Source organism: Diadema antillarum, unplaced genomic scaffold (assembly GCF_040938485.1).
Source record: "Diadema antillarum isolate AM-2024a unplaced genomic scaffold, OU_Dant_1.0 seq00000445_RagTag, whole genome shotgun sequence".
Taxonomy (NCBI): Eukaryota; Metazoa; Echinodermata; class Echinoidea; order Diadematoida; family Diadematidae; genus Diadema; species Diadema antillarum.
This window is the reverse complement of record NW_027271419.1, coordinates 585,220-609,820: the sequence shown is the minus strand read 5'-3', so window position 1 is coordinate 609,820 and position 24,601 is coordinate 585,220. Positions and strand designations below refer to the sequence as shown.

The following is a 24,601-nucleotide window of genomic DNA, read 5'->3' as shown; positions in this document are numbered from 1 at the left end:
CTAAATGACCTTGAAAGTAGAACGCAATTTTGCAAAATATGGCATTCCCTGCACATTGATGTACATAGGGAATGTCAGGCTTTATATACATCTCCATAAATATGTACAGAAAAAGAGTAATACGAGTACATTCACTCATCTCAAAACTGACGAACTGGTTTTGAAATGAAATCTGACACAAGAGGAAAAGTGCAGAAAATAGTAATCAAGGGCATGGCGGGGGGGGGGGGGGGGGACGCAGGAAGGGAAATGTGGGGGAGAAGAGGGTTGACCATTGAGATAATCCGGTTGGCACAACGTAAATTTGGCATCTACTTTTAGCTCAGACGGGTATTTCATAATTATAATTATGACCTGAATACAAGGGAATGGGGGGGGGGGGGGGGGCAAGGGGAAGAATTTAGAACTCCAGAAGGAAATATTCTGTAACGACTGAATGAAAGCGAATGAGATTACTGCATGGACTACAGGCCAATCTTTAGAAAACCTCTGGTTATTGAAAATGCCAATGCTAAAGGTATGAATAAGAACAGATTATACCATGTCATATTTGCACATTATTGATTATCAATAGATGCAGTTTTCTTTTAAAGGTTAACATTTATGGTATGTCTCTTTGACTGAATATTATACATGCGATTTCAGTATATAGGCCTATAAGGAATCACGGTCATAGTCATGATGGAAATGTCCATCATGAACATGATTTTTTTTTTCTGTAAATGTTATGTCACACAGACCCGGATGACGTCAGAGCAAAAGTAGGACTGGTAGGTACTGACCTTGTTCTCAGTACACTACAGTACAATATGACTCAGTGGTAAGGAAAGGGTCCCAGCCTCATTCGGTGCTGCACTGTTATCACAAAGCTCAGCAACTGCACCTGGCAAAGACGTTCGCTTTCAGTGTGGCGGCAACCAGTGAGCAACGATTAGTGAGCAATCAGACCGACCCCCACGTCGAGGTAATGGCCCAGTTTTCACCGTGACGAAGTCCCCCCCCCCCCCCCCCCAGCATCCGTAATGACTCAAACATGAAAGGGGACAACCAAAAGGAAATGAGGAGGAGAAAAGTTGCCCTAACTATAAAAAGATTCCCAGAATTTATAGACCCTAAGCTGTATCGGCGTCGCTTTCACCCCTTGGAAATGCGCTGAATAGGAATTAGCCCTAATCCCTTACGCGAGGGGGACGAGGGGGAGGGGTGTAGAAAGGGTGACAGAGGAGGGGGAGGGGGCACCTCAACATTCTAAACAGGAAGTTCAGCTGTATTGGAGAGTTGTAAGAGAATGACGCGCCTTATGTCTCTCGATAAAAGTCGCTGGCTTAGCACGTTCAGTCCGAAGGATGGTTAGTGCAACCATTTAAGTGACATATCAAACTTGCTGTTATCATTTAATGTATACGTAATTGTTAATATCAGCTCTTCCAGTGAACTAAAATCAGATTCCACGAAGGAATGAATGATCAGATTCATCATAGCATAGCAACTGCGGCAAAGGAGGTACTCGCCTAGTACTAAGTATATCACCTCCTTACAAGTTCCAGTCGTTGTGGCTATGCGGGTAATCAAGCCACGTGTTCGCATGAGGTCCTCAGTTCGAGTGTCCTCAGAAAAGGCATTATAATCCTTACAGTCCTTTAGAAAGAAGCAAGATCGCTTGCTTATTTTCACTTCGTGGTTATTGCTTCCCAAGGATAGTCACTCGATATACAACTCTAATATACGAACGATTATACGTGAAAGCTTATGAGAAAAAATATACTAGCAGACATTATACCTAGCTTAGCCACTGAAACAACTACAGTGAAATGATGGCAGACGTATAGAACTTACTAGTACGTATCATCCTCAACATCATCATCATCATCGCCATCACCATCACCATCATCATCATCACCATCATCACCATCACCATCATCATCATCATCATCATCATCATCATCATCATCACCATGATCACCGTCACCATTTGTTTACATTATCACCATCCACACTCTACAGATCGGTGTTCAGGTTTGCTACCCGCCATGCCCGCTGATACATTGTACTACAATTCTCTTGCAACATTTTCTGCACACACAAGTTTCGCAGACCTCGAAACTGAGCCTGAGCGCAAAGTTTCGTCGTTGATATGTTCTAAAAATTTAAAGGCCTCACAAACTGACAGAGATTCATTGTAACGACAAGGGGCCTTTCAGAGAAAAGCTGTGATGACCCAGATGATCTAAGCAGTGCTAGATGTTGAGAGACAGATGTAACCACGCGTGCAGGATGAGCAATTGGAAAGATGCCATACTCTTCCGATACTCTTCCGACAAAGAAGATGAACAATATAAGATAAAGCACACGTCCTGCAATGAGCAGACACAGCAGAGGAAAAAGAAATTAAAACAAGGTGAACATGTCCACGTTATTGATATGATTATTTGGTATGAATGATGGCTAAATATTACTGTCATCTTAAGCTAGAAAACGACTTTGACCAAGACTAACTGAGCTTGAAAAATGCCTGAAATTGTCGCACTATTACACAGCGGAAAAGCGTGAATAAAGTAATTATAAACGAGTAAAGATAATAAAAAAGGGGCGTGAAAACAAATGATATAGGATAAAATGAAACTAAAACAAAGCAGAGGAAATAAAACAAAAGGACGCGTTCTTGGCTCGCATGCTTCATTTTCCTTGGGAGTCAAGTGCACGCCAGCGACTTCAGAAAGATGTTAAAACAATCGAACCGGGGGAAAACGGATATCCCATGGTGTAACAGACTCTGGTCTTATTTCAACCCTATGTCTAGGCTGAATATACAATGTCTCGGACGTATCACTCAAGTGCCCTGGCGTGAACCTTGAACAATTCTGCGCTCACTTTGAAAGCAAAATTTTGTCATCTTCGAGACTTTAATGAAAGTGATTGCAATATTTTGACACGGTTTTAACTCGCAGTATAATGAGGATGAATTATCTTATTTGGTACAAAGCGCAAAAGAGCTGTGTAATTTTTGCTATAACCCAGGAATACAAAAAGCATGCATTGCACATTGTGTTGGCTGTTTTCAAGCGCGCAGCATTCTATAAGACATGCACACACGATGGTACTTGTAAATCTAAACAGCTCATGAATATACATCCAAAACTGTCTTTTAAATCTGTAAAGGCTTTCCTATTTACCACGGTTAACTTCCCAATTAGTACAACCACTCGTGTACACATGTATGTTGTGCCATTCTTGAATTAATTTTAAGGTTTCCTTGACATCAATACGTTTTGTGTTCTCTTTACTCATTAACCCTTCAAGGGATTTACAGTACAAATGCATGACTGGCGCAGAAACAGACCATAATTTTTCAACTTAATACACACAATAGAATTTGGTTGTCAATACTTTTACACAGTAGGCAGAGACACTGTTGTTGGCAATAGACCAGACTCCATGATGAACGCATTCCAAATCATTATAACCACATTTATAGGAAATGTAAATATGTTAGGTCTTCCTGTGCCCAATTCAAGTCGTAATTGTCATAATTAAAGGGTTCATAATAATTATCACAAGGGTTCTATTCGCCGATAAGTTGACATTGAAATATCCTAATTTTGCCAGTTGGCCAAACACATTTGACTTCGGACTAGCAATACGCACAGCGCACAGTGTAATTATTATCATAATGTATTTTAACTGCAACCTGAACGTGCCATTCAGCAACGAAAGACATTACCATGCCAATCGAGGACGAACGGGGAGGACGAAAGACCGTATTTGGGGAAAATATCGCCAAAAATTGTGGCACATAATTCCACAAATTGTAGTTGCATGGTAGGGAACAGTGAACTGACTTAGAATGAGGACTGCACTGAAAACAGCAGCTCCCCCAACTCTTCCCCAAGTTAGCCCCCTTTTCCTTCTTCCTCCTCCCCTTTCTCCTCTTTCTCCTTCCTTTCCTTGTTCTCTTCTCATTCTCCTCCTCCACCTCTTCCTCTCCTCCACCTTCTTCTCCATCTCCTCCTCTTCCTCCTCCTTCTTCTTCTCTTTCTTCTTCTTCTCCTCCACCTTCTTCTCCATCTCCTCCTCCTCCTTCTCTTTCTTCTTCGTCTCCTCAACTTTGACCATATCCTCGCTATTACTAAAACCACCACCTCCTCTTTATCCTCTTCCTTCTCTTCTCTTCCAGCAATCATTATCACTCTATATCAACACCATCACCGTCATTATCGTCATTGTCATCATCATCATCATCACGATCTACTTCTTCGTCATCATTGTCTACTTCTTTTTCACCTTGTTTTTCTTTGTCTTCATTTATTTCTTCCTTTTCCTTTTCATCCTATAGGTTTTGGCCTATATGGCTGATAGAATGAAGAGCTATGTTATCCGTGTATACATATCGTCGAGGGGCTAAATTAATCCAGTCGTTCACAGGCGCGCTGAGTCAGAAGTAGGATTATATTTAGCTCTCACAGGGGACAAAACATCTACATAGACAAGTTGCATATAATTATTATGTAGATACATGACATAAATCAGAGCTGACATGTTGAAAGGAATCAAGATACAGATTTTCGAGAATAAATATTATTTTTTGGATCATGAACGTGATGAGATTTACAGTAACATAATAGCACACGTGAATATTTGGACTTCACAAAATTTCATATGTATGGCCACTATTGACTTCACAGTACAAATAACAACTAAAGAGTACTGCTAAACCCTCTAAGGACCACTTTCAAAAAGATGCAGTTTTCATATCATGCAGTATACATGTGGTTGCTAATGAGAACAAGAGGGTTTAGCACGCAATATTCATCATGCTCATGAAGCTCAATTCGAAAGGAAGGCTGATTATCAAGATGGACTTTCCTAACATAGAGGGCGGTATTCACTGATGGACTGTCACAGTGAAAATCGAACGCGTGTCCCTTGCAGCTCTTCGCTTGATTGTCTTGGCGCGGCAGACAATCGAATCTATAAAGAGAGAAATTGTGTTTGCGACCCAAAAAGTTACGGAAAAAAAAACACACATACAGATTAAATTCATAACTAATAGAGAGAGGTAACCCCGTTTGATTAATACCATGAATCCACAGGACCAACGATTGTAGTTAGGCCTATATAGTTCCCTTTTTCAAGGACGAAATAGATAATGAGGATAAAGTGCCTTGGTTGTGGGCACACCTCCCACTGGAAGGGGACTCGAACCAGCAACACTATCACTGGGAGTCGGAAACAACAACGATTCACATCATCACTGGAGCAGTCTGGCGATTTGGACCCACCAACGTCCTCGCCATTTGGCAAGCATATGACTTAAAAAGTACGTGGGAACCAGTGGCTGCTGTATCTCTAGCCGACAGATAAATTGGCGAGTCAAAATAATATTAACATCATTTTATCGCAGTTTTTTTTTTTCAATTGTCCCATGGGCAACGATAGTGTCTTCATCATAGGCCTGCCATAGTGGTTTCAGATTTACATGAATTACAGAACTATAACTCGATTAGCATGACAGGTGCTGCTGCTGAACGCATTCACAACCGACTTCTTTTATTAGTCTGAAACACTTCTTTATATCGAGAACTTGAGCAATCTGTATCGGATAATTAGGATGTAAACTGTTACATCTTGCTTATTGTTATAGCGTGGCCTACAATTTCCCGCTTGTGATAAATCATAAATCACACAGTAATCATTGATTTACTGCAGGAGACCTACAGAGATTGGTAGCCCGCCTTCATGTGGCAGCACGACGTGTCCATGCTGTTTTAAGCTCATTATTTTCCGCTTCAACAGACATTCGACATTCCATGACCACTTGAGTATGATTTAACACACAGTCTGATAACGGCAAGCGGACGAAAGACAGCATTAGCAAGATGTACAATCTATGCTTATACGGCGTATATTTAATTTGACCAAACTGTCAGCTGGTCATTTTCAAAGGGCTACAAAAGAAAATCAGAATAAGCATAGTATTTGAATATCCTGGAGAAATAAATATCTCGTTTCCCCGATATCGGCCTTGTTGGAATAGTAGTGGTTTCTTCCAATTTATACGGGTATAGATATCTATCATGGGAAAGAAGGGTAATAGCATTGAGGATCGCTAGATTGTTGGCGACGAGATTGACCTTGATAATACAATAAAGTGACAAGTTGGGCTACAGTTCATTATTCCGAAAGTTCGTCATTCCCAATGTTTGTTAGTGCCGTCTTTGAGTATTTGGAAAGTTAAAGAACCTTTCATTTCTTTTTCGAATTAACAAGCCTTAGAAATCCGGTTTTATATTAAGATTGACGAACCTTTGGATTATCACTGCAAATGTTCGGATTGACTAACACTTTTTTTCATTTTCTAATTAGCGAATATCTTGACATAAGGAATTTCAGTGTTTCGGAAGAACGAACCTTATTTCATTTTCGGATCAACGGACCATCCGAGTAACGAACATCACCCACATATTGAAAACTCGCACATCCCATGTGCATGCATTGTTTTATAAAAACTAGGGAAGTGATGCACTCCATATTGACTTGATATTGACCGAAAAGACACGGTAAATTGGGCCTCGTGATATGTATGACGACAATATAGTACAAACAGCACAAACAACTCAACCCGACATTTGTGGTACAGTGTGAAGGCCTACTGATATGTTTAGTTAGGGAATTTCCTTTGCTTTTGTCGTTCTTGTTCTTCATATCGTCTATAATAGTTAATACCACTTTCGTTGATGAACGAACATGTTTTCGCCTTTCTTTACATGTTAACTCCGACGCGACGACACAACAGATGTTGGGACAAAATATATCCATAACTCGGCATAGCTTGGCCTTAGGGCCAGCCATTTCTCAAGCCGTCCCCCCCCCCCCCCTCCCCACTCGTCGTTAAACAGTCAAACCTTGAACGTAACCCGATTTATCAGGGCGTCTAGACGGGGTTCCACATGTGTGTATGCGCAGGTACCCCAAGGGGGATGGTCGGAGTCCTCAACAAGCGTGCGTCGAGTCTGACTGGGAGCAGAGTTGTTTTAAAGGCAAAGTTCTGTTGTCAGAAGAGTGGGCGTCAGTTTGCGATGCTCTTTGTGCAACTCCGCTTAATGGAACAGGAGGCTTGCTGGGGCTTACCACTATTTTCAGTTTTCAAAAGAACAACAACAATAAATCTGAGCTGCATGCAGTGAACCTACATGTTACCATTGTACCAGTGTCTGTCAGATTTGTTGGAAGAAATTTATAAAATATGTGCGGTTGAAAATGGCCGTTAATAAATGTCTCCTCCTCTATTATACGGGTTAGCGGATTTAACTTTCTTCGTTTGTCCCGTAGACAATCGTGTTTACTAGATTTGTCCATATTACTGGGGTAGTATTTCTTTTAACAACTTTTTCATGCTTGAGTGTTTCTCATCCATTTGAACGGTTCATCCTACACCTCAGCTGGCAAAGTTCGTCATTTTTTTTTCCATTTATCTGGATGTTCCTTGGATGACAGATTGATGCTAATTAATGCATCTAAAAACAACAAGAACAAAGCATAAAAATCGATATGTTACTATTAAAGCAGTATGTATAATCTTTATGAGGATAAAAGCCCAAGAGGGAACAGAAATTGCATGTACATGTACATGTATCACCTATCAAAATTATTAAAACCACAACACCATTTCCTGTTTACGAACCATGCCGAAGACTATAATAAATGACGTAAAATCAACACCCCCCAACAACAAAAATAGTCTCAGTAAATCTGGACAATCACATAGGCCTAAGCTCTACGGCTCTTTATATGAAAACTGACAGGTGCGTACTCAATAAGTTTTCCGCTGACTTGCAATTAGTCGCAAGCAAATGTTTTTCGATGCAAAATATGTGTATTATTGCTTTTCATGCAGAATACACACATACACACACACACACACACACGCACACAAACACGCACAAACAAACACAAAAACACAAAACACACACATACACACACACACACACACACACACACACACGCACACACACGCATACTCCCATACACACAAAAAACGTTTTCTCAGGTTGTCGGTCAACGTGAGCATATAAAATTGGCAACTCGTGAACACCGGTGATTACTTGACGAACTATTTCGAAGCGGTTGGGGATTGTCGTCCGAAAATAGCACTGCGCCGAGCAACCCCCTAATGACCCGCCAAAATCACGAGAAAGGAAATCGAGTGCAAACGAGAGCAGTTCAGTAAAAAGAAGCGTCCTCAGTCTCTGATTTCTCGTCGTTTTGCTCCTTCTATAATTTGACATGTTTCCATCCAAGCAATGGAGCTTGTGTGACTGCCTGTGTCATTCATCCCCACCCCTCCCCTTCCCTCTCCCGCTGACTTTGCGACTCTGATGTGCTAACGCGTCGCACCTGCTGAGCGTTAACCCAAGGTTCAGCGCCTCTTCATAGCATGCAGCAGCCTTGACGGAGAACCATTCTTCTTTCACATTCAACCTCCAAGTGCGCCTTTCTCCGTGAACGAATGAATGTAGAGCAGATATTATTGACTCCTCTCAGTTCTTTTCCCCGTCACCTCAACAGATGTGACGACTCTATCCCCTGCCCTTGACTGCTTAAAGCACGTTTCAAGGTGACTACAAATAACAACGCCTTCGACAAAAAGTATATTCTTTGACAACCTTTTACTAACAAAAAAAAAACAAAAACAATGCGATTACCCCTTTTATGATAAGGAGCTCAAACTCGCATGACATTTTGCGGAACTCGAACAGATATAGTTTAATTGTAATATCATGGAGCTACACAGCTCCATGATAATATATACAGGGATTGCTCATATGGAAGAATGAACAGTCCTTTCAGAGTCTGGAAGGAACATGCAGCGAGCAGTATCGAGAAAAAATGAAGGAAAATGCAAGAATTCACGTTCCTCATGCTTCCATTGGTTCAAATTCGCTGCTTGCTTCCGCCAGTGTCACCTCCCTGCTTCAGCGAAATTTGGCTATCATCATGATTATACACGTACCGGTCCTAACACTAACATCAAGAGACCAATACTAACGAAAACGAATATGATATGAGTATCAATTGTCGGCCCAATCTTCGACACAGAAATTTGACTTTCTCTGGTGACATTTCAGTAACAAATAATATTGTACTCAATTGATTGTAAACTTTTTTTTTCCTTTATTTGAATTTTGTGAGCTTTTCCTGCACGGGGATTCCTCGGATATTTCATTAAGTATGATTTTATATTTTCAATGATTGATTGATTAATTGTTATAATGGTTATTTTGAACTGCCGGGCTGTCACTTTTTACCGGTCACCTACCACACATTTTCATCTCTGTATTTCAGTAGGCCTATACATAGAAATGGAGGTTGTTGTATCGCATTTTTTGTACATGTATAATGCCATCGCCAGTGTCGTATTAATGTACTGTATATTACGTTGTGTTTCTAGAATGTGTATTGTGTGTGTGCATTGTTTGTGTGAGTATTTGCCTGTGATATGTCATCTTGTGTTGTATCACTGCATGTGGTGCGAGTGTGTGCTCGAGTGAGTTTTGTGTGTGGTGTGTCTGTTGATGGTGTGCGTGTGTAATTGTGTGTGTGGGTGTATGTGTGTGTGTGCGCGTGTGTGTGTGCGCGTGTGTGTGTGTGCGCGTGTGTAAGTGAGTGTGCCGTGTGTGAACTGTAGGCTTGACCGAGTGTCTGGTGTTGTATAAATGGGGTTGCTGAAAACTGCGTGTTTCAGTCTTGTGTGTATTGATTCTGTTTGGTGTGAATAGTGGGCAGAATATACTCCAAAACTTAGCATTTTTCATATTTTTTTTTTAACGAATTGTGCATTTGTATCCCAGTCCGGCAGTCCTTTTTGTTCTAAAATTTGTTGAAAATGATTTTTTTTTCGCTTTTTGATGGTCTCTCTTTTATAGTATATACATGTATCCCCTGTGCAGGAAAATGCATTGTTTTTACACAGGACTTCGATGTAAAACAGCTTTTAGCTGATCGTTTTTATCCTGTATAAATATGTTTCAATAAATAAATAAAATAAATAAATAAATTACAATCACACAAACTTCCATACAATAATATCAAATAATAGGCCTACATACAACCAGGGAGGTGCTTCCACCTCCCTGATACAACTATACACATATACGTAACAATGTCTGAACACTAAACAGCTGTAACTGTCACGTATGAAGTGATTTTTGTGAGTAATTAGGCGGGTCATACTGAAATAAAATGTACTCATCAATGACACAAATGACTTACGTTTAAACAACGAATATCACTATACCACGAATATATGCTTAGGGCCTAGTAATGTATACACTTTTAGTGTGTGTTTAGGTGTTCAATAATGATTATCTGTAATCTTGAATACTCCTCTTCACAACACCCATTACTCACAGTGCGAACAGTAAAAGAATTTTTAACGAAATTAATCATGTTAATAGCAGTAGGAATGCTGACTCATTTACCAACGTGCTTGCAAAGTTTCATTCCATATTGGTCGGAGTAATGTCACACTATAAACAGGCTCCAACATTCGGGGTTGGGCTTCCCTTTTCTGACCGGAGAATGTTGCCAGTTTCTATACAACTAATGCAAACACAACGCATTTTCAGATACTTGTTCCATAATCACTGTTTCCCTTCTGAAATTTGGCGTTACAATTAAAGGGCTCTAGCGTTTCCTTTAAAACATACCGACAACGATATCATGACTCACATTAGTTTCAATGTCATTTTATTTGGCAAGCTCTGTGTTTAATTGTCTGTAAACTGTTTTGAACATTCTACCGTGCGTTACGGTGGCTTGAGCAACTACAGCGGCTAAAGGTCGTCTCATTTTATGAATACAGCAAAATGAAACAAAAACAAAAAATGAACGGAAGCGGTTTCTTCCGAAGAATGAAGGCTACACGGAAACCTGAAGTTACAAATTATGTTTGTGTTATCATCGCCTCTCCCATTGATCGTACATGCAAATATTCTACATTTTGTTGTATCGAATTTAGCAACAACTACAAATCCCTTTCATCATCAATACTGGATAGAACTTCACAACAGCCCGGTCACACTGGCAAGAGATTTTCAAGGTCGCGATCTTAAACTTCGCCAAGGATTTGAGGCGGAAAGTTTTACTTTCAAAATCTATTTCAAAGCTTTTAATATTCTTTCCAAAATAGGACAAATTAGGCCTATACACAGATCAAGATGAGGTATAAATTGGATGATGGCATCTTCAGCTCATCAAATGGGTATTTTTGATTAAAACCAGTGTCATTCCTTTTTTCTTTTTGTAAAAGAATGGGACTCTCTAATGTTGTTGTCTTTTATGTTAACTTGTATTCTTTCATTTGTTTCATACGACGTGTCTCTGAGTCATCTGTTGGTTTGATATTACTCTCATTGGCAAAGCCAACCTGAACGCAGGGCAGCTTTTCGCGATAAAAGGGACGTAAGTTTCGAATCTGAACCCTAATGCTAAAATGTCACCTATAAAGAAATTCTTGCGAAAGAACTAGTGAAGCAAAGAAAAGGGCGATCCTTTCAAATAACATGCTGAAAGCCTTGAAGGTATATTGCAAGATGACAATACAAATATTAAATAAATTAGACACATTCAAACTTACGAGCCAAGATCCAATTAGTTTATGGTGAGTGAACTTCAAGTATAAGGAACTTGACTATAATTGACTGACGTTGTCAATCATGAATTTTCTACAGTTACCATTGCCATTCATGCTCATTTTTTATACATCCGCCTCCCCTAGCCCCCCCCCCCCCCCGCCCGAAAAAAAGGGCAAAGAAGAACATATTCCATTTGACTTTAATAAACTGAAATCGAACGAAGACATTAACTTTTGAGCAAAATAAGAATATATCATAACAGTTAAAGTTGGCGCTGTCAATCATGACATTTTTACAGTAACCAGTGCCTCCACGCTCATTTTGTTTACACATCCGCCTCCCCTAAGCCGCCCCCCCCCCCGAAATAGGGAAAAAATGTACATGTTCAACTTTGACTGTACTGGATAAAGTTAAATCGAAAGAAGACAGTAACTTTCGACCCCAAAAGAACATAACATAAGAGAAAGTCCACGGTTCACGATATATATACGCGACGCGTCACCATCACGCAATATCAAAGGCTTATTTACCATCTAATTGGTAGATGAAAAAAAAATCCCAGCTTTACATTGTGCTTCAAAAAAGTTCTTAAATGTGAGTTAGGGATAGTATAGAAATAACAAATGTAAAAATGTTTATCAGTGTAATCAATGTAAGGCATTTTTCATATGTAAAAAAAAAATCTGAACAATAGTTGTAATAAGATTGTTTCTAGAATAAGCCGTCTGCAGTTATAATGGTTTATTGAGAAAAATAGTGACATCTTCTTATATTTTATGCTTTATTGCGAAATGTTGGTAGGCCTATATGGTAGGATGCTTTGCAACTGACCTACACATAAGCATCTATAATGGATAACTCGATCATTTCTTAAATTACTGCTCCTACTGGTAAACAGTACCTTAAAGGGACACAGTCAGGGGCGGATCCAGGAATTTCGTAAAGGGGGGAGGGGGCTTTACAGAATTAAAGGGAGGTGCACGCCCCCTCCCCAATTTTAGTTCAAGGGGGATGCCCGGTGCGCCCCTGGACCTGTGCCACTAACAGTGACAGTGGGAGGAGGAAGTAAGGGAGGGAATAAGGGAAGGGTAATAAAGGGGGGGGGGGTGAAGAGGGGATAAGGGAAGTGGTATGAGGGAGGAGGAGAGGAAGGGGGGGGGGCCAAATGGGCAGCACGAGGCTATTGGATACCTCATATTCATGTGACGTGGGGGTATTTTGGCACCCAGGGCCAGGCACTTCATTAGTACTCGCTTGGGTGGTCGGTAATTCAGAAATCACTTCATCGCCACAAGGGTACAGACCCAATTCAGAAAGGGTTTCTCAAGTACGACCGTGGTACGACCCAAATCTGCCTCCCAAGGGTCAACTGTCACTTCTAAAACGAGGATCTTTTAAAGCTAAAATCCACTCCACGTTTATAGACCAAATCCACTTCATTTTCAATTTGGCTTTATCTAAATATAACAGAGTAAATTAAGAAAACAAAAGTTTCATTCAAATTGGAATTGTAGAATGTTTAATTAATAAGTATTTACAATATACATAAGTGAAATTAAAATCATAAAAATCCTCTCTTTACACCCATTTCCCCCATTGTGTGTGGGTTGTCACAAGACACGAGAATCAGGACATTACTTTTTCTTTCAGATTTTCTGTCATATTCAGTCATTGGGAAACAAGTAGGACCATGCCGCACAGATTTTCCAAACTGTTTTACCAGTGCCTTCAAAAGACATGTTGGTCTCCTTCTTTGTCGGGCCCCCACAGAGCCTCTACAGTTCGAACAAAAAAAAATCATACAGCAGGCAAAAAAGGTTTTCTTCTATGCGGCTATATAGGTCTACATGAGTTTGGGAAGAAAAAAGAAAAGAAAGAGTGATGTCTCTTGATTGTCATCCGAATGCGGAATGGAAGTATCCACCTAGCAATGGTATTATATGTACCATTTTTTGGGGTGGTAATACATTAATAGGTATATCAATCATACTCGATGATATACAAGCGTAATGATATATCATCAAATTCAGCTAGAATAACTCACACTTCCCTACAGCTTTAAAGGATATAATGTAATGCGGACATACCACCTCACAAAAAGCACATTTGTCATATGGGCCTACACCTCTATGTATATATATATTCCACTTTAATGTATGAATACACATAGAATATACATTGTATATCACATACTGTAGTCTGTAGGCCCTATAATATACTGTGGGCATTATACATAAGACTGCATGTCGACAGCTCTCACATGATTTGCAGATTAGCATGGAGGTGGTATTACTTTTGATATGACTGGTCAGTGAATGGTCAGGCATTGATACGATTTTCGAGAACGGGAAGTGACCAATCCAGATATCCACTGATGTGTCATGTAGGGTCGCTTGGGACTGAGGACACAGGGACTGACCAACGGTCATCGTAGCTAGCGCCACGTCAGGCTCGCAAGCACTGAATAAATGTTTACTGTTACCTCATATCTTTCTAGTCAGCCGTGGGTGTGTAAAAGCTTCGGCAAGCAAGGGTTTCTGACAAAATAGATGTAAGGTAGACCTACAATGTATGTAACGTGTAATCACAAAAAGCTGATTCTTCCCTTAATCCATTGTTGCGCCCACAAAATTTAACTTTTTATTTTCAGACTAACTGTTAACAGGTCCAGAATTTCCCTTTAACACATATACACTTATACCATTTTCATAAGGGGTGCATGATACGCTAACGGTATACTATACGAGTTGAGTTGTACCATGCAAGGAGGTATAAAATAGTATACTACTCCTTGGTTGTAAAGGCGCGCGGGTTTCCAACATATACGGTGGTTTCCCCACGTGTACCCCCAGCCCGTAGTGACTGGACAGACGACTCTATTTTTGGCGGGAGGAAGGAAGATGCCAATCAGGGGCAATCACGACTGTCTTGACACCTCCTCTGACAGTTAGGCACTCGACCCCATAGCAGCAAAGGGGATGAGGGTGGAGGGAAGGTACCAATCAATTCGTGCAGACTTTTACTGATCAACGAGCGAAAAAAAATGAAAGTTTGTAACCGTTAGCGTACCATCATGACATCCGTGAGGTTTGCACGGGCGACAAAATTTTGCTGGTATTCATGCAGCTACACGCTTGCTATAATCGCGATGATTTGGAAATCACGCCAGCTGGCCCCATGCCTGCAATATGAGTGGCAATATTATTTTCTAGACAAACACATTCGGCTGTCATGAGCCGTCGCCAGTAAAATTCCCCTGGCAGTTTCCTTGCACTTCTGCTACTGAGTTTCTTCACAAGCCGGCATTGTCAAACTTGAACTTTCGTACGTTCACAGCCTTTGTGCCAATAAACTACAAGCCAGCATTGTCAAACTTGATCTTTCATATGTTCACAGCCTTCGTGCCAATAAACTATATAACATGAAATAGTGCACCCGTAACATAATATCATAATATTAAATGTGCTGTGGTGCTCCTTGCATAGAAACTGACATTAAGTGGAAGCTTAACACTTACCCAAGATGCAATTGCGAGCGTTTCCTCGCAACTTTGTTCTTTTGTGTGCAGTTTTTTCAATCATTCTTTTCATGGATAATATGTCTACTTCACGAGCGGAGATCATTATCAATTGGCTACGTATACTGACAGCTGTACTATCCTAAAAGCTCATTTCAAGAGAATCATAATGATAGAATCACCGTTTCATTTCGTTATCTATAAACGGCATCGCAATTTTGCATCTGGTCGGCGTATAAAATATAAAAGAAGAATAAAAGAAGAATTCTTGACCAGTTAAAAGATATTCTGAAAAGAACTAGTAAAATTTTTCTAGCACACTATTACAAATGTCATCATAATTTGGATAAAAATTAATGAAGTAATGAAATTGTGAAGTTTGAGAAACTGAATATTAGAATTTGAGACTGGGGTATAATTGCGTATGATCAACAAAAAAAGATGGAAGTTTCAGGATTTTGTGTATAGACCTTGTAGACTATGTGGCAAGCTATGAAGTAATGGCATCATCACCTCATTCATTTGCATATTCATCATGACTGTTCAAAAACAGTTCAACTTCCTTAATTTTTGTCCCATTTTGAACACATTTTCACTGTTGTGCTCATGAAATTTCACTCTTTCTTATCAGTCTTACTTCTAGCTGATGCGGAATGTCCCTATAAAAAGATGAAGATTTCATGAAAAGCAGAGGGCGGTATCCAGAGACAAAGAAACGAACAGGAGCAGCCAGAGAGGGAGGGGAGAGAGGACGGAGACAGGGGAAGCAGGGAGGTGTAAGAGATAACCTTCCTGGGAGGAGAGAGGGGGATGATGAGATCAACATGAAATTTTACTCACACGAGGGCGGTATGCATATAATTAAAGTAACGGGTTTTCCAGGCTAGAAACGTGGCTTCGCTCGATATCCAAGGAACTAATATCTTCTAGGGCACTCAAATAATCATCAGATTGGTTTCTGGGAATGAGTATGTCTAGGAGAATTATTCAAGGAAGAAACTGATGGCACGTTCTCTTGTATAACATGGAGCTAATCATGTGGGTTCCATGATATTCGCTCCAGCGACAACTGCTCCCAATGCCATGAAATATCTGCACGCTAAGCCACACATAAAACCTACCCACAAACATAACCTTATACAGGCTAATCCTTATCCTTGTCCTCACATCAACCTTCTCACAACCCATAGCTCTAACCCTAAGTTATATCGGAGAAAATTCGACAGGAGCAATTGTTGCAGTCACCATTCATGTGTATTTGTATAGTATTATACGGAACTGTAGCACCGAAGGAGCTACAGCTCCATAGTAGCGCCTAGAGTTTGGAAGGAGCCCACCTCCCCGGTATAGCACGGAGCTTCCGACGCTGGTGACTTGTGTCTACTTGTGTCTACTTGTGTCTGAACTTGAGGGCGAAACGGTTGATACCGCCTCGACGATGCCACTACAGGTGACTGCAACAAACCACGGAGGTGAAATCACCTCCCTGAACAAACCAACCTCTGGACAGGGAAGTCGTCTCATCTCCTTGCTCCGGACAATATCAACACACCTGCGAAGTTCGTGACTTTCCTTCTGCTCCCTCATAATCTATACCGCATACTCAACAACCATATAGACTGTACTACAACTGTCCTTCGAAACACAGACATGGCACATGCTCGTATTATACCATCTATAGAGGGGAAACTATAGGTGAAGTCAATTATCATGGAAGTTTGAAAAGTCTCTGACTGGAACTGCTCAACGACCATGACGACAGGGAATTGAACGGGCAAGAACGGGGGTTACGTACCAACAGAAAACTCCTTAGCGCAAAGCTTCTACATTTCCCCCATATTTTCAGAATCAAAATATCTCTAATTACAGCTCAAACAGTCTGGATTGTTAAAATCGGGAAAATTGAAAGTAAACCTCTTCTTTTCTTTCGGGTTCTGTGAGTGTGATAAAAGCACAGTCCATTCGTCTCTGGAACAAAGAGTCTACTAGTTGATTATTACTGCTAGCACTTGTCAGTAGACAGCTGTATCATAAAAAAAAAAATATTTGTTAGCATTCGCCCGTTAGCATTTAATTATCCTATACTTACGCGAAAGCATCGATTCTCACTTCCAAACATAATTATGTCTAGCTTGAGATTTTCGTTTGCAAATAATGTGATAGAACTAAAAGCCTATATACACATAGCACTTCAAAGACGATATGCGAGCTAAGCAAGGGTAATTTAAGCTACAAAAAAAATGCACAAGCAACGGTCCACACTATAAGTCACCATTCATCATTTTGATGGTAAAAGCATCACTTCCCGTCAGACGATCTCCCCTTCCAAAAACTAAATACATGAATGAAGTACATGACTCATACGCGAAGTCCATTGAAAAAAATAAAAATCTGCAGGTCTACTCAATTCGCGGGGCAGACGTTACGCACATGTTCTTCAAATCACACCAGAAATCAGATTAGTTATGAAATTAATCTTCGCATACGGAATAAGCTTTGGTAATGACACGCGCATGAGTGATGTAATCTGCATGCACATACACAGCCAACCTCTGATGCTCCTATAGCAACCAACCTCCCTGTTTTCAACCTCTCTGCTCCGAGGTATGGCTGGTTTTTAACTTCTTTTTGTTTTGCTACTTTTAGTGAAACAAAAAATGCAGCATATCAAAAATATCATCAAGACAGTTCTACTCTATACCAACACAATACAGACGTTTTTATAACTTGTGCACGGATGGTCCACATGAGGGCAAAGTTGCGAGCTCTGCATGGTCCTGGGAAATCATCTTGTTTTCATAATAGAAAGTGGAATCTTCTGCAGCTATATTTGACATGGGAAGACGATCTGGGTCCGATAAACTTACGCGGCACTGTTATTGCAGCCTTCACCTGAGAAATCCTGTCGAACGGGAACACAGATCCCTTTCGACAGCCATTAAACTAACATTCTATATTATTTTGGTCACTGCTGACTCTGAATTAAACACCTCCGTATACCACATGAGATTGTCTCTCAGTTTTAAAGACAGATTTCAAAGGTAATTTCGAAGGTGTAGACCACACACCTTTCTCAGCCTTCATTACAGTTCCTGAAATATTATTCTGTTCATTTTAGTATTCAGATCGCTCACTAAAACAAAATGCATCACATGCTGACCAAACAAAACAAAAAATGGCTACTACGACCCGATATATAGGCCCTATTTGAATTTATCATGATCTACCAATAGCGCGTTTTACCGTGGACTTGTATGAAGAAGTTGTGTATATCATGATCTTTTATTGAGCTATTTCCACAGCCAGAAACTATTGTTATCATAGCATTATTATGAAGGAAATGTTGAACGAGTCCAATACCATACATCATAGTAACCTAATTGATTGATGTTTGCTAACTATCTACGTAGATTCGGTAGACTGATCATAAACAAGTATAGGCAGAGGGACGAATAGATAAATCGATGTAAAACGTTCACACGACATTATGATAAGACATATGGATATGGATATGGATATGGATATGGATGAAATCATGAACATGTCGACCTAGTGGATGTAGGCCTTACATGTAGATATTGAATGTAGAAATTGACAAATAATTATGAGCATGGAATAATTCATGGATTCTTTCACTTCTTAATCTTTCATACCACGTTTGAGCTACCATCTCCTATCGGTCTTTCAGTGGCATTCGGTGAACGGTAAGACATTTTTTTTTTTTTTTTTGGGGGGGGGGGAGATCAAATTGTGCGACGTGTTTGGTGGAAGCATCAACGCGAAGAATGAGTGAAGTGTCGAGGCGTACGCATCTTCAGGATTGGAACAAAAATATGCATGGAAGATTATTTCTGTATATTTTAGCTTATCATACGGCGATCTATGCGCATCAAATCAAAAGTTGCTCGCTCTTTTTTTTTTCCCGCGTCGCTTCCACATAAAATTATTATGTTACTTTAAACCAGATCTGAGACAGTGTCCCAGTGTGAGACCAAAACTGAGTTTCTTTCGATCGAGTTACGTGACCATGAGGACCACGACATCCTGCTGTTGTACGTGAATAAAAGCTGAGATTCCCGCTTCTGCCATATCCATATGTTCACAAAAGGATCCGAAGAAACTTGTGACCCAAGTTTTCCCCCGTGCGCTCCTCCCCCCACCCCCACACACAAAAAACAACAACAACAACCACAAACGTGGCAAAACAAAATGCGTTAATGCCGTTGTTGTTGTTGGGTTGTCGTTGTGGTTGTTCTTTTCATATTTTCCGCATTATTCGACGCCTCGATAGAAAGTTCAGGTCGAATGAACCTTTGACCCGACTCTTCTTAATTGGCAATGACGCTTAACATGGACCAGACGCAGAGAGTCTTTGATTTTGATTTGGTTTGCCATGCCAAATTGTATCAGGAGTCCCGCTAATCACGTTACTGTTTCTACTGAGCAAGTCTTCGATCAAAAAACATCGTAAATCAAATTAATGTGGAAAAAAAAAACGGAAAGAATTTGATAAGATGTAAATATGACACATAATTAGCATATTTAAGTGTGCATTTCAACAACGCCAGTTAGAAAGTTGATTTATTCTCTCTTTTTTTCTGTTGGTTGATTGGTTGTTTTGTTTTTTTGTAGTTATTCATTTATTAATTTAGTCACTGACAGCATTCAAACAACTACTGGAAGAAAATTACACACATATAAAATATACAAAGAAATTTGATGGAATTTGGTCCCTAGTCTTTTGATGCAATCCGTGTTGAGCAGGTAGGCCCCTACAGTAGTAACAAATCGCACACCATTAGGGCCTACTCTGTCATACTACCATTGACCATGCGGAGAGCTGCACAACAAAGGACAAGGTGAAAACCACAAGTATTTTTCAACTCTCTCAATACCGTAGGTAACCTGTAGGTGCACTAAATCAGTGCATTATGACGTCGTGGTTGTGAGAGGGTTAAGCCATACCTCTGTCTCTGGGTTCATCTCCGAAGGTATACTCTAAAACGCTGCACATGTTGTATTTAGCAAACATATAGTTTGTTAGTTAGTTAATTCACAACAGTAGCAATTAGGGAAACTCAGTGAAAGACGTTATTTTAACGAATTTTCGCCCATAGGGCTTTTGCAAGTCAATGACATATACACACACACACACACACACACACACACACACACACACACACACACACACACACATATACATATCGTCCTATCAAACGTGCATTCGTTATTTTTGATATTGGATTTTAACCAATAAAAGAGGTCATTCGAAGATGATTGTGACGGAAGCTGCGGTCAAGGTGGTAGTATCTGAACGCTGTTTGTGGTGTACATTGTATTTGTAAATCGGCGACCAAACATATATCTTGACATGAACAAACGTTATCTCCGCAAAACGATTGTGAGCGAGCGCCATGAGCATGAGACAGTGCATTATGATCGATGGCTGGCGTTCAGAGTAAAATTAACGGCTTATAGGAATGGTATAGTCTTACTGGAGGTGAGGATTCAGCCTTTCACTTTCTTTGCGAGATCCTTAGAAACCGCTTTATGAAATGTTATAGAGCATACAATTCTAAGGAGAATTCAAAGTTTATTTGATGAAAATCAGTTTTGAAATGGCTGAGATATCGAACACACAGCAAAAACAAAGCGATTCTGATATGTCAGATGGGTCCCACCTTTTATTAGGATAGCTTTGATTTGGATATCTCAGCCATTTCAAAACCAATTTTCATCAGATAAACTTTGGATTCCTCTTAGAAGTATAATGCTCTTCCATAGTACGGTAAGAGGTTTCTGATCATCTAAAAATAGAAAAGATCATCATCAAAAAACATTGGAGACCTGAAGACCTACCTCAACCGAAACTGTATCACTTGTAGGTTTTCTCATATATGCATGATTCCTTCGATGAAAAACAATCATATCAAAGGAGATGCATCGGGAGTTACGGCCCCCCCCCCCCCCCCCCCCCAAAAAAAAAAAAATCCTCTGAATTGATGTGTTCAATCACTTAGACAACAAAAATACAAGAGAAAGAATTGAGTATATATGGTTAAATGAGAGAGGTTAGTCTCATATCTCACATACTTAGCAACCCTTCACATCTCCTCTCTCTTCCTCCCTCTACCTATCAATATCTCTCTCTCTCTCCCTCTTCCTTCATCCATCCATCCATCCGTCCATCGATAAATACATACACAGACAATGTACATACAAGCACGCATACAAATATGGTTGTATAAGTACATAGATTCAAATCGTAGTGTATACTCTTCAATTTTAAATACAGTATGCATGCAGACATACATTATAAGATGAGGAAGTGTTGGTTCCAGTACGCAACAGATGACAAGGAGATATTGTGTTGTATTATTAGCGAAACCTTGAAAAAGATGAAACCCTGCAGAAAACGCGTGTCACGTCCAAAATTTGTTGCAGCCATTAAAAGTTGTTGGACGCTAAGGATGCCTACGGATCTCTTATTTTCATCTTTTGACATACATTTAATACACACATCTGTCTAATATACTTCTTTTATGGGCGAATTCATTCCCGGAAGGATACTTATGAAGTGGGTTCATTATAGACCGCAGAACTATTTGAAAACATCTATAAAATTTCAAGGAAAATCTGACAATTCGTTCAGAAGTTAAGAATTTTTAAAGTTTTGGTTATAGTAGATTTATGTGCCGTAATCGCTCGATGTAAAGAAAGTATAGAATTCCATAAATTTTCAATTGTTATCATACACATTCCATCGATTTATTATTGACATATAAGGGTACGATATCAGGGTAATATCACTCCTCCTGTCTTCTGAAGATGGTAAGTTCACGAGCTCTTCCATCATGCTAGAAAACTGACAATAAAATTATGTGGTATTCTCCTTCGATTCTTTTTTTAAATCTCGCTCCCTACTTTGAAATCACATTCGATTTTTGATGCCCTATTATGCAGCGATGACGGCATGTGGTTTTAACCCTAAACTCACAACTTCTGAACTTCTGAATAATTTTTTGCAAACTTCACTGAAGCATTCCACTGATATTTCTGCATTCACTGGACCAACACAGATACGAGTTTATATATTTTGCGGTTAAGTTTCTGTACACATACCCCGAACCATGAGTTAGAATTAGCAGCAGCACTATAATACAACCATCAACTACGCATTTTGAATGCTGTCATAAGTTGTACAGTGCTTTCGTTTTAAGCCAACGTGCATATCATATCAGAGAAAATTATTCCGATTTGTTGGCAACAAGGCACAATTGAAGATTTATTTGACTGGCTACAGATTTACATTTCTTGGCACTTATATACGTAGGGAGCAATCCTTCACAACTGAACGTCCATTCATCTTATACAGAGATTTTTCAACATTCATTATATCCTGTGGATTTCACTCACCATTTTCCCTGGCGGTTTTCGTGCAGTAGAACGGAGTACCCGAAGTACGAGCCGGCGGGGTTGTTGTTGTAGACGATGGGCGTGGTCTGGTCGACGTTGAAACTGCTCGTGTGATCGAGCACGGCGAGGGCGAACAACGCCGCGATTTGCAATATCGTCCTCATATTCCACATGATTCCTAAGTAAAAGGCAGTTTCGGTGAGGAACGCGACGAGTTGAGCTGGAAAATAAAACGTCGTGACAGAAATTGGTTATTCTTTTGGTTACGAACATATACGAAAAAGCACCGACCAACCTGATACAACCAGAATACAACATTATAAATAAAAAAAGACAAACACAGCATTGAAAACGCCCAAATCTGTGCACTAAGCTGATAAGAAATCCAAATTTTCAACCCCTCAAAATTATCCACCAAAGTTAATCTGAACATAACAGTTCTGGTATAGTATATAGAACATATTATCAACATCCACGTATGATAAATCATACATGAAGTCTATGCAGTAATCAACTTTGTGCATTTTTCTATACTCGAGGATATTTCTGGATAAAGTGTGATACGATACGTACACATCCTCAAGAAATGTGAAGAACCTTCATTAGCTCTTACATCAGATGTTTTAAACTAGAAATATACACTGGTGTGGGAACCACCTCCCTGCATATAGGGTGTACCTTATGAGGGAGCGAAACGCGCGATCGGAAAGGGGTCTGTTGGTGCATGGTGTGTGCAAGAGAGTGGTCCCTCTTACCAGTGTATGAGAAAGCATTTTCATCAAGAAAAGATAAGTTTGCTTGCATTTTGGGTACAGTTTTAAAGTTGAACTGTCGACATGGTTTAAATTCCGCGGTAACTATTTTTGCAAGATTCCTTCGCCACTTGAGCACTCAGCTCCAAACTAGCTTATAACCGCGCACACAAATATTGCAATGCATACAAATGGCATATACACTCAGCAAAAAAAGAAAGTACACGCTTTTGCAAGTTTAGATTTCTCATAGAATGTTTGGCTGAAAGCTAATGTATTATATACCACATTAAAGGTAGGGAATCCCATTTGCATGCCTTAAATGAAGAGTTGTATAAACACAGTGGTATGTTGAAGAGAGTATCATTTTAGAAACTCCCATAAAGTATTGAAAGTGGAAGGTAGCATTTAGTACATTTTTATTGACCGTTAGATTTTGAATTGAATTCTTTTCGGGGCTCACCGTAAATTCCAGTACATTACTAGGCTACCTTTGCAGACCCATGCACTGCATGTGTGTCCATCATGTATATTTTGTGAATAAAGTTCATCAAAACTTACAAACATTTCTATATACATTCTTGCCACACACTCTATATGTTATTACATCAGCTCTTATACTTTTAGATTTGTGTTTATAGATAAAAAATACAGAAGACTGCAACAAAAAGGCTTAAGTGTGGCTGACACACAGAACTACTGAGTAGTTGAGTTTTGTGCATTATTCAAATTGTAGATAACTGTTGACTTCCAAATTTCTAAGCAGTGGCCTAAACAAGTCCCCTGAGGTTCATATTAAGTGTTTTGCTGCATTTTTGGGAGTTCTGTAAAAGGTATCCCCTACCTTTAAAGGTAATTTAATTGGCTATCAACCTGGTAGATCAACAAAAAGGGAAACTTTACGCATGAGTGAACACCATTGTTTTTCTCTTCCAGGGCACAAAAGTAAAAATTGCATAACTGAACAAGTTGTCATTCATGCGTATGTGCTCTTCCATAGAACAATAAGAACAAACAACAAATTTCACACAAAAAGAAACATGAATTAAGTTGCAAAAATAAACCTTTGATCTCTATGATATCTTTAAAGGCCAAAATATCAATGAAGGGTAAAAATAATGGAGGAAAATAAAGCATCTTATGTCAAATCTAAAGTGAAATGAAATGAAAGAGGAAGTAATAATTAACAAAAAATGGTAGAAATTAGATGGGTTTTTTTTTTCAAATTGGGAAATTGTAAATAATGTTTGGTTCTTGAAATTGTCACATGGATTCTTAAATCA

At 39.6% G+C, this 24,601-nt stretch overlaps 1 protein-coding gene across 1 annotated transcript in view; it reads right to left on the bottom strand.

The window, feature by feature from the left end:
- LOC139732733 (integrin alpha-9-like) overlaps positions 1-22,739 on the bottom strand; it is an 80,919-nt gene extending 58,180 nt beyond the window's left edge. The window contains exon 1 of the mRNA XM_071643583.1: positions 22,567-22,739. Coding sequence (XP_071499684.1) covers positions 22,567-22,739 — 173 coding nt within the window. The remainder of the gene's footprint in view (positions 1-22,566) is intronic.
- Between the last annotated feature and the right edge of the window lie 1,862 nt (positions 22,740-24,601).